At 50.7% G+C, this 16,592-nt stretch overlaps 1 protein-coding gene and 1 long non-coding RNA gene across 3 annotated transcripts; both read left to right on the top strand.

Moving 5' to 3' along the window:
• The first annotated feature begins 698 nt into the window (after nucleotides 1–698).
• On the top strand, nucleotides 699–5,713 carry LOC135417691 (uncharacterized). Of its 2 annotated transcripts, XM_064662066.1 has the most exons (7): nucleotides 699–1,326; nucleotides 1,622–1,753; nucleotides 2,272–2,446; nucleotides 2,702–2,831; nucleotides 4,092–4,395; nucleotides 4,496–5,328; nucleotides 5,584–5,713. In XM_064662066.1, exons 1-5 carry the CDS (start codon nucleotides 1,140–1,142, stop codon nucleotides 4,371–4,373), a joined length of 906 nt encoding a protein of 301 aa, XP_064518136.1. In that variant the 5' UTR covers nucleotides 699–1,139; the 3' UTR covers nucleotides 4,374–4,395; nucleotides 4,496–5,328; nucleotides 5,584–5,713. The 2 variants fall into 2 exon arrangements, 1 of the variants encoding a protein (XP_064518136.1); XR_010432179.1 differs by lacking the exons at nucleotides 699–1,326; nucleotides 4,092–4,395 and having other exon boundaries at nucleotides 1,529–1,753.
• A 235-nt stretch (nucleotides 5,714–5,948) lies between these two features.
• On the top strand, nucleotides 5,949–9,907 carry LOC135417690 (uncharacterized). The gene is made up of 2 exons (XR_010432178.1): nucleotides 5,949–8,409; nucleotides 8,537–9,907. It is a non-coding gene; the product is annotated as an uncharacterized LOC135417690 (long non-coding RNA).
• The last annotated feature ends 6,685 nt before the right edge of the window (nucleotides 9,908–16,592 follow it).

Here is a 16,592-nt window from a genome sequence, read left to right as displayed (position 1 = left end):
GCTGTGATTTTCCTCCAGCCCTCGTGAGAGGGACTTTCAGGGTGCCATGAGTCGTGTGCCAGCTCTCCTGCTGGAGCTTTTGTCTGCTGTATTTGAACACAAAGAGTAGAACTAAAGTCAGGTCTGTTCTGGAGCCTGTTACACTTGTGCAAAGCTCCTTCCCTCTGCTTATTTTCTGTTCTGAAAAGCACAGTCTGGGGTTCCTGGGCACTTGGTATTAAATGATACCATGGAAGTCATTTTGTAGTGAAAGGGGAAAGGAGCTGTCTGTGGGAGGTCAGATGTCCATGACAAAATCTTGATGTTTTTTCACTCAGTAAGCTCTTAAAGTATCTCACAGTGTGTAGCAATGCCTGGCTTCTAAAAGTCACCAGCTGAGTCTTAGAGGCTTCTTTGAAGAGCTGATTTCAGGGAGCAAATTGGCCCCCAGGAGGGACTCTGTGCCTGCTCTCCCGTGGCTCCAAGGGATCTCTGGCCCTTCACGCCGGCACCGAGATTTTCTCAGGAAGGGCCTCAGATCCCCGGACCAGTCTGGGACACAGGCAAGATCCCCCTGCAGTTTGGGACCAAATTGGGCCCCTGGAGGGACAGTGCTGTTGGTGCCCCCGGGTTGGGGCACCCCGAGGACTCCAGCGCGCACCGAAAGGATTATTCGGGGAGATCCTCGGGGTGCCCGGCCCTGGGGAGCAAAAAAGCAAGGTCCCTGCCATGGATTCAGGCATTGCTGAGAGTATCCCAGGGGTCCCTGTCCATGCTAGACATGGAGCTCTCTAATGGGCTGGAATTGGGTTCTAAAAGTGGTGCTCCAAGTGCCAAAGCAGTGTGGGATTGGGATTAAGAAATGAGCAGTGAGGGTCCAATTGGCTGTTTTCTCTGGACTGTGACTGTGAGAGCTGCAGGAGTGCCAGGTGTGTGTTCCAGTCCCCAGCATTTGGTTTGCACATGTCCTGGTCAGACACAGGTCCAACTTGCTCAGTCCTTAACCCAAGAGAGGGAGAATGAAGGACTGGCACTGTTAAGGTGTTTGGTGTGACAGGGGTTAAACTGGGAAAACATTGGGTAATTCATGAGTTTCTCTCTTTGCCAAACTCACCCAAACCTGTGCTAGGAAGAGAGGGACTGGAAAAGTTGAGGCAGAAATGGAATTGAAAACTGGGGCTATTGACACTGTAATTGCTGAAACTAAATGTGTCCAAGCAGCAGCTCTTGTTGTGCAGGGAATAACTCCTGTCAGCAGCAAGGTCCCAACTGAAGTGGCAGCTGCAGTTGTTCCTGTGGTGTGGGCCAGTGGAACTGCAGGAGAGTGGAAGAGGGCAGAACCTGTAGGTATTACCCTTGATGTGGGATCTATATGGGTAAGGCCAAGCCAGTATCCTTTAAAATCAGAATGGCAGCTTGGATTGGTTGCAGGAACAGCTGAATTTGCTCCTCCTGGTTTGCTTGTAGGACATGAATGCCAGAACCTGCCAAGAAAACCAATGGCCAAGATGATTGATTAGTGCAGGACCTGAGAGAACCCCTGTAAGTGACAACCTGGAGCAGTTTCCAGTATTAGATTGCAAAGATGGCCTTTGCTGCATCTCCTTGAGCAAGGAAAGCCAAGAAACCTTTGCTTTTGCAGGAGAAAATGGGGCAAGCGGGCAGGAAGAAGAGAAGCCCCGTGACTCCTCCCTGAGCCCCAGCCAGCCCCTGAACTGCCTTCCTGGGAATGGTGGGATGGGCTGGACTCTGGATTGCTCCCTCTGCATGTGTGGTAAGACTGTTAGGGCAACTTTTAAGAAGAGCCTGTAAGCATTTGCTGCCTTGGCTAGATGGTGCAAGGGCAGCCTTTAAGCAGCTGAAGCATTCCCTGAGGAGAGCTCTGGGTCTGCCAGATGTCTCAGAACTGTTGGAAGCATCTTTGGTGGGGAGGGCAAAGAAAGGCCAAGGTGTGCAGTGACCCCCCTGAGAAGGGACTTTGAGTTAATGGCATCCCTGATGGTGAACTTTGTGAGCTGTTCCCCCTGTAGGGCAGGTGACAGTCCCAGCTACAGGGATGGGAAAAATGGTTAAAAGGGAGCCCCAAAAGCTGGAAATCCTCCTGGAGGCTCTTGGCAAACAGAGTTTCCTGTGAGTTCCCCCTGACAGAAGGGTAGTAATAGCTTTGAGTGCTAGTAGATCCTTTGAATAGATAGCCTTGTTGCCCCAGTAGGCCTTGTCCAACTCCTCATCTTCCAGGTGATATACATATTAAAGTTGAAAATGCTCTTCCTAATCCTTTGTTGTCTTGAGGCTCTCCCCTGCAGGAACTGCAGGAACTCCTGGTGCCGCCTGGGCCGATGGATTGGACGCCCCAGCCCCTCCATTCCTGCCCAGCCACTGGGTCCGTGTCCAGTGGTGGCACTGCCAGCCCTGCAGGTGAAGTGGGAAGGGCCTTTGCAGGTCTTGTGGGTCACATTTATAGCAGGTGATGTTGCAGAACAAGGACCTTGAGTTAAGAAAGCTCCTTTTGATTGGTGAGCAGGACAAAGTGGATCCTTCAGAGTTCCCATCCGTGTTTGTGTCTCAGCCTGTGTTAGGATTCAGGGCTGTCAGGTGTTGTCACTGAGGAGTCAAACTGTGCTTTAAATAAGGAGACCCTGGCCTGATGGCCCAGTGTCAAGAAAAAAGGGGGAATGATATGTGAGTGTTGAGATGTAACAAGAACTGATCCTTTTTGCAGTGGGATGGAGCCTGGAAAGTGCACAGAGCTGAGCCAAGGGATTGAAAGGGACCAAGCAAGGGAGGTGAAGAAAGAAGGAAGAAGGGAAGTGAGGCAGCAGGCAAGCAGCACCAAGTTCCTGTGTAAGCAGGTGAGTTGTGTTGAGGTTCCTCAGGCAGACACTGAGGACTTGGAGGGCTCCAGACAGAGCAGACCTGGGAAGGCCCTCGGTGAAGCCCCTCAGAGACCTTCTAAGGGTAGGTGTGTATGGTGATAAGTGTTGGGATTGTCCTGAATGTGGAACAGGAATGCAGGGAAGCAAAATGAACCCTCCTGTAATGCTGACCCCTCCCATCAGCTGCAGTGGAGACACCTGTGTGTGCCCTTTGGGAGCTGATTGCCAGGACCCCCGTGGGGCTGGGATCATGGTAGGGTGTTGTAAGCAAGGAATGCCTGGCTTGGAAAACTCACCAGCTGAGTCTTAGAGGTTTCTTTGAAGAGCTGATTTCAGGCAGGCAAATTGGCCCCCAGGAGGGACTCTGTGCCTGCTCTCCTGTGGCTCCAAGGGATCTCTGGCCCTTCACGCCGGCACCGAGATTTTCTCGGGAAGGGCCTCAGATCCCCGGTCCAGTCTGGGACACAGGCAAGATCCCCCTGCCTTTAGAAATGAGGCCTTCTTGTGGCTTCCTCCCCGTACCCGTCGGTGGGTTCCAAAGAAGGCCTCTGGAAATGCCTTTTGGGCTGTCCATTGAAGCCTTGGGACCAAATTGGGCCCCTGGAGGGACAGTGCTGTTGGTGCCCCCGGGTTGGGGCACTCCGAGGACTCCAGCGCGCACCGAAAGGATTATTCGGGGAGATCCTCGGGGTGCCCGGCCCTGGGGAGCTCAAAGCAAGGTCCCTGCAATGGATTCAGGCATTGCTGAGAGTATCCCAGGGGTCCCTGTCCATGCTAGACATGGAGCTCTCTAATGGGCTGGAATTGGGTTCTAAAAGTGGTGCTCCAAGTGCCAAAGAAGTGTGGGGTTGGGATTAAGAAATGAGCAGTGAGGGTCCAATTGGCTGTTTTCTCTGGACTGTGACTGTGAGAGCTGCAGGAGTGCCAGGTGTGTGTTCCAGTCCCCAGCATTTGGTTTGCACATGTCCTGGTCAGACACAGGTCCAACTTGCTCAGTCCTTAACCCAAGAGAGGGAGAATGAAGGACTGGCACTGTTCAGGTGTTTGGTGTGACAGGGGTCAAACTGGGAAAACATTGGGTGATTGCTCAGTTTCTCTCTTTGCCAAAGTCAGCCAAATTTCTGCTAGGAAGAGAGGGACTGGAAAAGTTGAGGCAGAAATGGAATTGAAAACTGGGGCTATTGAAACCGTGATTGCTGAAAATAATGTGTCCAAGCAGCAGCTCTTGTTGTGCAGGGAATAACTCCTGTCAGCAGCAAGGTCCCGACTGAAGTGGCAGCTGCAGTTGTTCCTGTGGTGTGGGCCAGTGGAACTGCAGGAGAGTGGAAGAGGGCAGAACCTGTAGGTATTACCCCTGATGTGGGATCTCTCCTGGTAAGGCCAAGCCAGTATCCTTTAAAATCAGAATGCCAGCTTGGATTGGTTGCAGGAACAGCTGAATTTGCTCCTCCTGGTTTGCTTGTAGGACGTGAATGCCAGAACCTGCCAAGAAAACCAATGGCCAAGATGATTGATTAGTGCAGGACCTGAGAGAACCCCTGTAAGTGACAACCTGGAGCAGTTTCCAGTATTAGATTGCAAAGATGGCCTTTGCTGCATCTCCTTGAGCAAGGAAAGCCAAGAAACCTTTGCTTTTGCAGGAGAAAATGGGGCAAGCGGGCAGGAAGAAGAGAAGCCCCGTGACTCCTCCCTGAGCCCCAGCCAGCCCCTGAACTGCCTTCCTGGGAATGGTGGGACGGGCTGGACTCTGGATTGCTCCCTCTGGATGTGTGGTAAGACTGTTAGGGCAACTTTTCCAACAGCCTGTAAGCATTTGCTGCCTTGGCTAGATGGTGCAAGGGCAGCCTTTAAGCAGCTGAAGCATTCCCTGAGGAGAGCTCTGGGTCTGCCAGATTTGTCAGAACTGTTGGAAGCATCTTTGGTGGGGAGGGCAAAGAAAGGCCAAGGTGTGCAGTGACCCCCTGAGAAGGGACTTTGAGTTAATGGCATCCCTGATGGTGAACTTTGTGGGCTGTTCCCCCTGTAGGGCAGGTGACAGTCCCAGCTACAGGGATGGGAAAAATGGTTAAAAGGGAGCCCCAAAAGCTGGAAATCCTCCTGGAGGCTCTTGGCAAACAGAGTTTCCTGAGTTCCCCCTGACAGAAGGACAGTGACAGCTTTTGAGTGCTGGTAGATCCTTTGAATAGATAGCCTTGAGTGTGTCCTTGTTGCACCAGTGGGCCTTGTCCAACTCCTCATCTTCCAGGTGATATACATATTAAAGTTGAAAATGCTCTTCCTAATCCTTTGTTGGCTTGAGGCTCTCCCCTCAGGAACTGCAGGAACTCCTGGTGCCGCCTGGGCCGATGGATTGGACGCCCCAGCCCCTCCGTTCCTGCCCAGCCACTGGGGCCGTGTCGAGTGGTGGCACTGCCAGCCCTGCAGGGGAAGTGGGAAGGGCCTTTGCAGGTCTTGTGGGTCACACTGATAGCAGGTAAAGTTGCAGAACAAGGACCTTGAGTTAAGAAAGCTCCTTTTGATTGGTGAGCAGGACAAAGTGGATCCTTCAGAGTTCCCATCCGTGTTTGTGTCTCAGCCTGTGTTAGGATTCAGGGCTGTCAGGTGTTGTCACTGAGGAGTCAAACTGTGCTTTAAATAAGGAGACCCTGGCCTGATGGCCCAGTGTCAAGAAAAAAGGGGGAATGATATGTGAGTGTTGAGATGTAACAAGAACTGATCCTTTTTGCAGTGGGATGGAGCCTGGAAAGTGCACAGAGCTGAGCCAAGGGATTGAAAGGGACCAAGCAAGGGAGGTGAAGAAAGAAGGAAGAAGGGAAGTGAGGCAGCAGGCAAGCAGCACCAAGTTCCTGTGTAAGCAGGTGAGTTGTGTTGAGGTTCCTCAGGCAGGCCCTGAGGACTTGGAGGGCTCCAGACAGAGCAGACCTGGGAAGGCCCTCGGTGAAGCCCCTCAGAGACCTTCTAAGGGTAGGTGTGTATGGTGATAAGTGTTGGGATTGTCCTGAATGTGGAACAGGAATGCAGGGAAGGAAAATGAACCCTGCTGTAATGCTGCCATATCAGCTGCATGGAGACACCTGTGTGTGCCCTTTGGGAGCTGATTGCCAGGACCCCCGTGGGGCTGGGATCATGGCAGGGGGTTGTAAGCAAGGAATGCCTGGCTTCTTAAAGTCACCAGCTGAGTCTTAGAGGCTTCTTTGAAGAGCTGAGTCCAGGCAGCAAAATTGCCCCCCGCAGGAGGGACTCTGTGCCTGCTCTCCCGTGGCTCCAAGGGATCTCTGGCCCTTCACGCCGGCACCGAGATTTTCTCGGGAAGGGCCTCAGATCCCCGGTCCAGTCTGGGACACAGGCAAGATCCCCCTGCCTTTAGAAATGAGGCCTTCTTGTGGCTTCCTCCCCGTACCCGTCGGTGGGTTCCAAAGAAGGCCTCTGGAAATGCCTTTTGGGCTGTCCATTGAAGCCTTGGGACCAAATTGGGCCCCTGGAGGGACAGTGCTGTTGGTGCCCCCCGGGTTGGGGCACCCCGAGGACTCCAGCGCGCACCGAAAGGATTATTTGGGGAGATCCTCGGGGTGCCCGGCCCTGGGGAGCTCAAAGCAAGGTCCCTGCCATGGATTCAGGCATTGCTGAGAGTATCCCAGGGGTCCCTGTCCATGCTAGACATGGAGCTCTCTAATGGGCTGGAATTGGGTTCTAAAAGTGGTGCTCCAAGTGCCAAAGAAGTGTGGGATTGGGATTAAGAAATGAGCAGTGAGGGTCCAATTGGCTGTTTTCTCTGGAATGTGACTGTGAGAGCTGCAGGAGTGCCAGGTGTGTGTTCCAGTCCCCAGCATTTGGTTTGCACATGTCCTGGTCAGACACAGGTCTAACTTGCTCAGTCCTTAACCCAAGAGAGGGAGAATGAAGGACTGGCACTGTTCAGGTGATTGGTGTGACAGGGGTTAAACTGGGAAAACATTGGGTAATTCTTGAGTTTGTCTGTTTGCCAAACTCACCCAAACCTGTGATAGGAAGAGATGGACTGGAGTCTCTGCTCCCCTGGGCAGTTGTCCTGCATGATCTGGGAGCCTCTGGGATTAGACTGGACTGGGCAGACAGGGAGCAGTTTGTCCTGTGGAGTTGGGATGGGTTAGTTCAGGATGCCTTGGGAGGCAGGGCTGGAGAGGCTCCTCTGTTGGCTGTGGTGGTGGAAGGTTGTAGCAGCAGGGCTGGAGCCCTTCGCCCTCCTGCTCCCCCCGTGAGCCCCGCCGGGCCCGTGCCCTTGGCAATGGAGGGCCCCCCATTGCTGAGTCAGCGGTTCCGGGGCCAGGAGGGATGGGATCAGGATGCCGAGCTCCACCCAGGGCCAGGGCTGCCAATGTTCAACCATGGAGAGAACTGAGAGCAGAGTGAGATGGAGGCCAAGCTCCAGCACAGGGATGGGTGAGAAAAGACCCTGGTCCTCAGGTGGAGCTTTGAATTCCCTGGAAAAATGGATCCTGTCAGATGGTTCAGGCCCTCGTGGGTGCTGGAGCAGAGGCCTCTGTGATTTATGGTCACCCTGAAAGGTTGCAAGGACAGCAAGTTCTGACTGCAGGATGAGGTGGGAAACAAAGTGAAGTGGTCCAGAGACAAGCTGAGCTTAAAATTGGTCCTGTGCCAGAGCAGCCTCGTGCAGTGCTTGTTGCTGTCCCTGAGTGTCCCACTGCAGTGGATATTTCCAAGGGTGCCTTGTGCTGGGGAACACTGGGGGCAGTTCCCTTTCCCTGGGCAGGGCAGGCAGGGCACGTTTCCCCCCTCGAGGGTGGCTCCACAGTCCCCCCCTGTGCCCTGGGAGCGTGGCAGAACACCTGGAGCCACTGTCCTTGTCAGAGAGGGCAAAGGGATGGTTGGATGGGTGAGGGAATGGGTCAGGGAGTACAAGCACCATTAGAGTGAGTAGTGCAGCACATGGAAAGGAAGGGGGGAGTTAATCCAGACAAAATCCAAGCACCTGCCCAACCTGTGATATTTTTAGGAACTCAGTGGTGCTGTGGTGCCCAGGATTAGGCAGGAGACTTCAGGCTTGGTCACCCCCAGAGCAAGTCTCCAGGGGCAGGCAGTGGGGAGGCAGCTCTGCTGTTGAGGATGGGGTTATTTTCTCTGCTTTATTTTGTCTCCAGAGATATTCTGCCCATTAATCCAAACTGACTCTGTCTCCTAACTGTCTGAAGAGGTTTTCTGCTTTTTGTGGGAGGGTGAGGTTTGGATTCTAACTATAGAAGAGCCAACAAAATAAAGGCTTCATGGCAAAGAAATGGTGTCTCCCAAACTCTTTGTACTTCAAATAGATGCCTTTATTCTTATTTTTTTCTTATTGGTATTCTCAAGGTGTTTAATACCCTGTCTACAGTTATTTATTTTGGCTTCTCTTTTTTATTTGTTACAAAGTTGATGTGACTGACTTCTTTTTGCAATCCAGCAGTGCTCTCAAGGGTATTTCCCCCCCACTCCTGGGCTTGTGCAGGGCTGTTGAGTCCGTGTGTGCCGCTGTCAGCTTTGCTTCTCTGTTTGCTTGGTTGGCTCCTGTTAGGAGAAGGTTTGTTTCCTCCACTGTAATAATTCAGGGAAATCCTGAGATATGATTTAAGAAAGAAAGTCATGAACTATTGCAATAAATGTGAATCCAAGAGTGCCTAAAAGCTGTTACTGAATTCCATTTCCAGGGACTGTCCTGGTGGGGATAATCCAGAACTGCAGCTTTGATGTTTAAAAAGGAGCCTGTGGTACTTCTTGTTTCCTGTGCTGGGCTTTCCTTTAACAGTGCCCAGGGAGGGGAGCAGCAACAGCTTCACTTGGAAGTGGACTCTGGTTTTTGAGAACATCCTAAGCTCAGTGTGGTTTTGGTATCACTAAGTACTTATTTTATTTGCCATTTGTCTTAAATTGTATACACCTTTGAAGTGCCAGCTGTGTTTTGAAGACATTCTTACAGTTGTTTCAAGTGAAATTTGGAATGTTACAAATTTAGAAAGAGATGATTTTTATGTGAATAAACTACTAAAACAAAGGGGGGAGTGAGGAAAGCCAAGTTCAGGAGATAACCTTATGAACTGGTTTGGGAAGTTGTTTACCTAAATAGCCCAAATTGGTTTGAGCTGCAGCACAAACAGGGGGGAGAAGGAGAGGTTTTGTATTTTGACAGTTCTTGAAGTTTTTTGCAGGGACTACTGCCAGGTTCTCTTTGAAGTCCAAACCCCATTAGCATGGGGAAATGTTTGTTTGGCTTTAGAAATAGGAGTGTATATTTCCCTTTGAACTAGAGGAATGTTTCTATGTCTTTGAATTTTAAATTGCACATGAAGCAGAAATATGTTTGTGTTTTACAGGTGATACTGTCATGAAAATAGAAATGCATCATTGGATCTTACTCCTCTGAGGGCAAACCACCAGCCTGCTCATTTCTGAGTCCCTCAAACCCAGTGCCATGAGCTCAGAGGGGTGTTTGGGTGCAAATGTGCTGAGTGGTGGTGGCCCCGTGAGATGTGAGCAGCTGGAAATGTGTGTGTGTGTGTGTGCAGAGCTGGGCTGGAGCCCTTGGGATTTGGCTCCCAGATCCCCCCCAGCCTTCAGGAAAACCAGAGGCCACCGAACCGTGAGGGAAGGGAGTCCCATCTGCAGAAGGGTTTTTAGGTTGGGGAAAAGCTCCAGAACAAAGCCTGGGTTCCAAACACCTTCAGCAAAAGTCAAGGAGCACAGACCCTGAAGTCATCAAGTTATGAAGTTTGGTTCAAACCATTTGCTTCTCAGTCAGTTTTACTGAAGTGTTAAAAGGAGAACTTAAATAAGGTTAATTTCTGATGGAGAATAGTGGGAAGAAGTGAAGTGGTTTAAGTTCATTAAACATGTTTTATATCAGTCCATGGTTATTTAATTGAGCATTGTTTGGAATTTTTCTTTTTGCATTTGTTCCTTGTGTGCTTTTCTCTATCTAAGGGATGGTTGGAGGTCTTTCTGATTGGTTGGATGTTTTTAATGTCAGTGCTAGACTGGGGTGGACAGTCATTGTAACATGATTTAGAGTTTGATGCATTTTATTCTGTGTGCTCTGTTTGATGTCTCATGTTCAGCGAGTGACTGGGCAGAGTTTGTCCCAAGCCTTTGTTTTTCAAGTGAAAACCCAAAAGGGGAAGCAGCAAGGAGACAGAGTTTGGGGTAAGACTGTACCAGCCCCCCCAAAACTCCTTTGAGACCTCCGGAAAGGAGGACATGGACTCCTATTTAGGAGAAGAGTTTTAGACATGCAGCACTGGAGAGAGAGGAAGGGTGAGCTGAGAAGGGTGAGCTCTGAGCTGAGAAGCTCAGAGCGTCCTGGAGCTGGACCGGGCCGGCCAGATGGAATGGGGGGGGTTGACCTTGGCCCCCCTCGCTGCTGCTGACAAGCCTGGCCGCCTGAGACAGAGCACAGGAGCTCTGGTAGAACTCTTGAGGCAAAGGCTTGCAACTGAATGCTGCCCAAGATGTTCTGACTCAGGGGTGAATCCCCTGAGGAAGGGACTTTCACGAAGATGCCCCTGCATTTCGTGATATGCCTGTGGTGATGCGAGTCTTGTCCCTGCTGGCAGTCCACAGGTGAGGCCTTCGCTTGGACCGAAGGAGAGCTGAGGGGCTTGGAGACCCCCTTGTGTATGTTGAACAGAGATCCAGCTACAGCAACCCGGTTACTGCTGCATGGAGGACAGAAGAGGAGCTGCTGCTTAAGGACTGGAAGGGATCTGTCCTTCTTTCCCTCCTGGACTTTTATTTGGAGGAGAGAAGAGATCTGGTCCATTGTAAATACTATATGCCATGGTAGAGATAGTTGTGATTGTGTGTATAATGTGATATGGTATTTATTTGTACAGTCATTGTAATATATTCCCTTTCCCCCACTTGGAGTCTGGTGTGTTTTGTCTGGAAAAAACCCATCTCACATTAGGTTGAGATGTGGGAGGGGGCTTAGACTAGGGGATTGGATTTTGGGACTATCTCAAACCTTGACAGTAGGTGAGTTCTGGGTCATTTTTTGGGGAGATTTGGGTCAGTTTCTGGTCATTTTTTGGGGAGATTTGTTTGAGTTTCTGGTCATTTTTTCGGTAGATTTTTTGTCACTTTCTGATCATTTTTTGAGGAGATTTGAGTCAGTTTTTGAGTCATTTTTTGGGTGATTTGGATGAGTTTCTGGTCATTTTTTTGGGGCAGATTTGGGTCAATTTTGAGTCAATTTTTGAGATGATTTGTTTAAGTCTTGGTGTCAGTTTTTTGGGGTTTTGGGGTCAATTTCTGGTCATTTTTGGGGAGTGATTTTGTGTCATTTTGGATCAGTTTTGGTGGATTTTTTTGCATTTTTTGGGTCAAATTTGGGGCCCATTTGGGATTTAAACCACTGCTGCCACCTGCTGATGAACACGGAGTACTGCAGTCGGCCCCAGAGGAGGCGCCTGGCTCCGCCCCCTCGGGCTCGTCCCTCCCCCTCGCCTGTGGCTCCACGTGCCCTCCCCTCCCCTGCGGGGCAGCCCCAGGGGGGGCCAGTGAGGATGAGGAGGGGGAGGCCCCGCTGGGGGATCAGCTCGGAGCACTTCATGTGGGGAGCTTTTGCAGGGGAGCAGCCCATTGCAGGGAGTCTCTGAAGCAGTGATGGTGAGAGCACCTTGCAGCAGCTGCAGGAAGCCCCTGCGTGTGTCTGGAGATGGATCATCGCTCAAGGAAGGTGCCAAGAGATGAGCCCTGTGCCAAGAGGCAGTGCAGGAGAGGGGAGTAGTGCATGTGACCAGGTGGGGGAGTGTGGGGGTGCAGGGAAGATGCAGCTCGGACGGGAGGAAGAGCTCAGAGGTGTCTTTTACTGATATGAATATGCAAAACAGGGAGTGAGGTGGAATATAAGCATTGGAGGTGCTTGGGCAGGGGAGCCAGGATGCAGGGGAGGGGGTCACTTTGCTGAGAACCCAGAGTTCCAGTAGGCTCTCTGAGGAGCAGTCAAAAGGAGTTTCTGCTTTGGGGCTGGTCTCCAAAGGAAGGCACCTGAAACTGCTGCTTCTGATATATCCGTAAGTATGAGAGGCTGTAGGAAGCTCACTGCTGTACCAAGCCAGTAATTTCCACAGATATTTTGCTATTAAAAACAGTGAGTTTTATTTCCTCTGTGCTCAAAACCTGATGGTATTTGTTAAACTCACTTGCTAAGTTGTGCATTGCTTGATGAACCCTTGCCTCTTTCCCTTTCCCTAGAGAGATAATTGGTCCTGCCTTGGAAGCAAGAGAATGCCCTGCTGGCTGGGGCTTTTGCTGTTTTTTTTCCCCAGCTCACCTTTCACTGAGTCACTTGGACTGGGACAAGCCCCCTTTGAGCCTTAGCTAGTGCCTTGTGTGATTATTGTCAGCGGGGGAGAAGGGGAAGGGCACAACTTTCCATAGTATTGGTCCATGTCCTCCTCTGTACAAAAGCACATGTTTAGGAAGTGTGATGTAGCCTTGAACTGCTCTACCCAACATGTAGACTCAGAAATCAGTGGAACAGGTTCCTTACTATGCATCATTAGCATGCTGCAATGCTGAGCTGATTGAGGCCAGGGTTCTGCAGTGTTCTCAGGAAGAGTGGTCAGGAATGTTCAGTCAGGAGAGCAGGGGTTTGCAGGGCAGATACAAGTTGCATCCATGCGCTTTGAAGCTTGTCTCGTGTTCATTTGTTTCTGTGAATGATTATTAATGAGAAGTAATGTAATTTAACCATTAATTCTGCAACTTAGGGGCTATAATTTTTTCTCTTGACTTTTCATAAAGAATTGTGAACACCTTTAGCCAAAAATTTCTTGCAAAAACAAAGAAACAAAACCACCCAGAGAACAATTGCAGGCATCAGTGAAAAAAAGAGAAAAAAACCCCAAAACTAAAAAGCTGGAACTGACAGCTGAGACTTCCAAAGTCATAGAGATCAAACAGGAAACATCTAGACTCTCCCAAAATTGAATACGGACAAAGATACCTCCCAGACAAAAGCTACCACACCAGAAAGCTCTTGCTGCTTAAGGAGTGCCCAGGCTGGCCCACCACCTGCACCTGAAATTAAAAGGGCCGGTGCTTTCTTTGCTGTGGAAAAGGAGTGTTGTTCATTTTTAGGAATCCTGTGCTGGAACTGGCAGTCCGACTCCCAAAATTGCATCCAGATGAAGATTCCTCCAAGACAAAAGGTGCCAGGACAGAGAGATGTTGCTGCCCATGGAGTGCCTAGGCTAGCCCACCAACTGCACCTGAGACCCTGAGGGTAAGCACTTTCTTGCCTGGGAGAAAGGGCTGTTGTTCGCTTGCAGAAGTCCTGCAGTGAAATTGCCAGTCCAAGACCCAGAATTGAATACAGACGAGGATTCCTCCCAGACCAAAGCTGCCAGCACAGAGAGCTCTTGCTGCCCACCGAGTGCCCAGGCTGGCCCACCAACTGCACCTGAAACCAAAAAGGTAAGGGCTTTCTTTCCTGGGGAAAAGGGTTGATGTTACCTTGCAGGAATCCTAGACCTGAAATGGGGAGTCCAACTCCCAAAATTGAATATGAACAAGGACATCAAACGTAGCACACCAGAAAGCTCTTGCTGCTTTAGGAGTGCCCGGGCTGGCCCATCAAGTGCTCCTGAAACTACAACAGTCAGTGTGTCCTTTGCTGTGGAAGAGGGTGTGGATCATTTTCAGGAATGCTGCCCTGTAACTGCCAGTCCGACTCCCAAAAATCCATATGGACCAAGATTCCTCCCAGACAAAAGGTGCCACCACAGAAAGCTCTTGCTGCTGAAAGAGTGGCCAGGCTGGCCCACCAAATGCACCTGAGACCCGAAGAGTAAGCGCTTTGTTTACTAGGAGAAAGGGCTGTTGTTCACTTGCAGGAATTGTGCCCTGAAATTGCCAGTCCCAGTCTCAAAATTCCATACGGACAAAGATTCCTCCCAGACAAACGGTGCCACCACACAAAGCTCTTGCTGCCCACCAAGTGCCCAGGCTGGCCCACCAACTGCACCTGAAACCAAGAAGGTAAGGGCTTTCCTTCCAGGGGAAAAGAGTTGATGCATGAATCCTCGAGCCGAAATGGGCAGTCCTGCTCCCAAAATTGCATACGGATGAGGATTCCTCCCAGACAAAAGGTACCACACCAGAAAGCTCTTGCTGCTTAAGGAGTGCCCAGGCTGGCCCACCACCTGCTCCTGAAACTACCAGTGTCAGTGTGTCCTTTGCTGTGGAAAAGGGTGTGGATCATTTTCAGGAATGCTGCCCTGAAACTGCAGGTCCGACTCCCAAAAATCCATATGGACCAAGATTCCTCCCAGACAAAAGGTGCCAGGGCAGAGAGCTCTTGCTGCCCGTGGAGTGCCAAGGCTGCCCCTCCAACTGCACAGGAGACCCTGAGGGTAAGCACTTTATTTCTTGGGAGAAAGGGCTGTTGTTCGCTTGCAGGAGTCTTGTCCTGAAATTGCCAGTCCCGGTCCCAAAATTGAATACGGACAAAGATACCTCCCAGAGAAACGGTGCCACCACACAAAGCTCTTGCTGCTGAAAGAGTGCCCAGGCTGGCCCACCAACTGCACCTGAAACCAAGAAGGTAAGGGCTTTCCTTCCAGGGGAAAAGGGTTGATGTTACCTTGCAGGAATCTTAGAGCCAAAATGGGCAGTCCAGGTCCCAAAATTGAATACGGACGAAGATTCCTCCCTGACAAACAGTGCCACCACACAAAGCTCTTGCTTCCCACCAAGTGCCCAGGCTGGCCCACCACCTGCACCTGAAATTAAAAGGGTTAGTGCTTGCTTTCCTGTGGAAAAGGGCTGTTGTTTGTTTTTAGGAATCCTGCGCTGAAACTGCCAGTCCGACTCCCCGTATTCCATATGGACAAAGATTCCTCCCAGACAAGAGGTGCTAGGACAGAAAGCCTTTGCTGCCCACGGAGTGCCCTGCCTGGCCCACAAACTGCGCCTGAAAGCCAAAGGTTCTATGCTTTCTTGCATGGGGATAAGGGCTGTTGTTTGCTTTTTTCAGCCCTGAGCTCAAACTGCCAGTTTGACTCCGAAAATTGAATACGGACGAGGATGCCTCCCAGACCAAAGGTACCACAGCAGAAAGCTCTTGCTGCTTAAGGAGTGCCCAGGCTGGCCCACCACCTGCACCTGAAATTAAAAGGGTCAGTGCTTGCTTTGCTGTGGAAAAGGGCTGTTGTTTATTTTTAGGAATCCTGCGCTGAAACTGGCAGTCCGACTCCCAATATTCCATACAGACCAAGATTTCTGCAAGACAAGACGTTCCAGGACAGAGAGCTGTTGCTGCCCACGGAGTGCCCAGACTGGCCCACCAAATGCACCTAACGGCCAAAGGTTCCAGGCTTTCTTTCCTGGGAATAAGGGCTGTTGATCGTGTTTTTTAATCCTGTGCTGAAACTGTCAGTCTTACTCCCAAAATTGCATAAGGATGAAGATTCCTCCAGACAAAAGGTGCCAGGACAGAAACCTCTTGCTGCCCGTGGAATGGCCAGGCTAGCCCACCAACTGCACCTGAAAGCCAAAGGTTCCAGGCTTTCTTTTCTGGGGGTAAGGGCTGTTGTTGTCTATTTTCAGCCCTGTGCTGAAACTGCCAGTCCGACTCCCAAAACTGAATGCGGACGAAGAGTCCTTCCAGAAAAAAGGTACCTCCACAGCAAGCTCTTGCTGCCCATGGAGTGCCCAGGCTGGCCCACCAAGTGCAACTAACAGCCAAGGATTGCAGGCTTTCTTACCTGGGGGAAAATGCTGTTGTTTGTTTTTCAGAGCTTTGCACCGAAATTGCCAGTCCCAAAACTGAATACAGATGAAGATTCCTCCCAGACAAAAGGTTCCAGGACAGTGAGCTCTTGTTGCCCATGGAGTTTCATATCAGCTACACCTGAGGCCCTGAGGGTAAGGGCTTTCTTTCCTGGGGAATCAGGCTCTTGTTCACTTACAGGTGTCCTGAACTGAGAAAGATGGTTTGACTGCCCAAAATGAACTCAGACGAGGATTCCTCCCAAACAAATGGTGACAGGACAGAAAGATCTTCCTGCACAGGGAGTGCCACAGCACCTGCATGTGCAGCCCTGAGATGAAGGGCTTTATTACCTGGGGGAAAGGGCTATTGTTTGATTTCCAGAGACTTGTGGTGATAATGATGGTGCAACTCTCAAAAGTGAACACAGGTGAACATAACTCGAGACAAAAGATGCCAGGACAGACATCTCTGGCTTCCCATGGAGTGCCCTGGGTGTCTCATGTAGTACACCTGAGAGTCTGAGGCTACATGTTGCTTTTCATGGGGAAATGGTCTGTAATTTGCTTGCAGGAGCCCAGTGCCAAGATAGCTGGACCGACTCGCCAAAATTCAAAAGGGATGAAGATTTCTCCCAGGCAAAAGGTGCCACCACACAAACATCTTGTTGCCCATGGAGTGCCCAGGCTGGTCCATCAACTGCACCTGAATCCCAAAGTTTACAGGCTTTCTCTCCTACAGGAAAGGGCTGGTTTTTGCTTTTCAGAGCCCTCCCCTGAAAGTGGAAGTCTGACTCCCTCTACTGAATGCCAGCAAAGATTCCTCCCAGACAAAAGGTGCCACCACAGAAAGCTGTTGCCACCCATGGAGTGTCACACCACCTGCACCTGAGACCGTGAGGGTAAGGGATTTCCTTCCTGGGGATTCTTTCCCTGGTTCTTTCCTGGTTTTCCTGCTCTGAAAATTCTAGTCTGAGTCCTGAAATTGAACATGAA

The sequence above is a fragment of the Pseudopipra pipra genome, chromosome 8, assembly GCF_036250125.1.
Source record: "Pseudopipra pipra isolate bDixPip1 chromosome 8, bDixPip1.hap1, whole genome shotgun sequence".
Classification (NCBI taxonomy): Eukaryota; Metazoa; Chordata; class Aves; order Passeriformes; family Pipridae; genus Pseudopipra; species Pseudopipra pipra.
This window is presented reverse-complemented; position numbering and strand designations above follow the sequence as displayed.

What these genes read in the sequence shown, in the direction of transcription:
- LOC135417691 (XM_064662066.1), top strand. Translation starts at nt 1,140, where the DNA reads ATGGAATTGAAAACTGGGGCTATTGACACTGTAATTGCTGAAACTAAA. An exon ending in GAAGAGGGCAGAACCTGTAG is followed by an intron (nt 1,327 to 1,621) that starts GTATTACCCTTG and finishes TTGCTTTTGCAG; the next exon opens with GAGAAAATGGGGCAAGCGGG. An exon ending in GTGGGTCACATTTATAGCAG is followed by an intron (nt 2,447 to 2,701) that starts GTGATGTTGCAG and finishes TCCTTTTTGCAG; the next exon opens with TGGGATGGAGCCTGGAAAGT.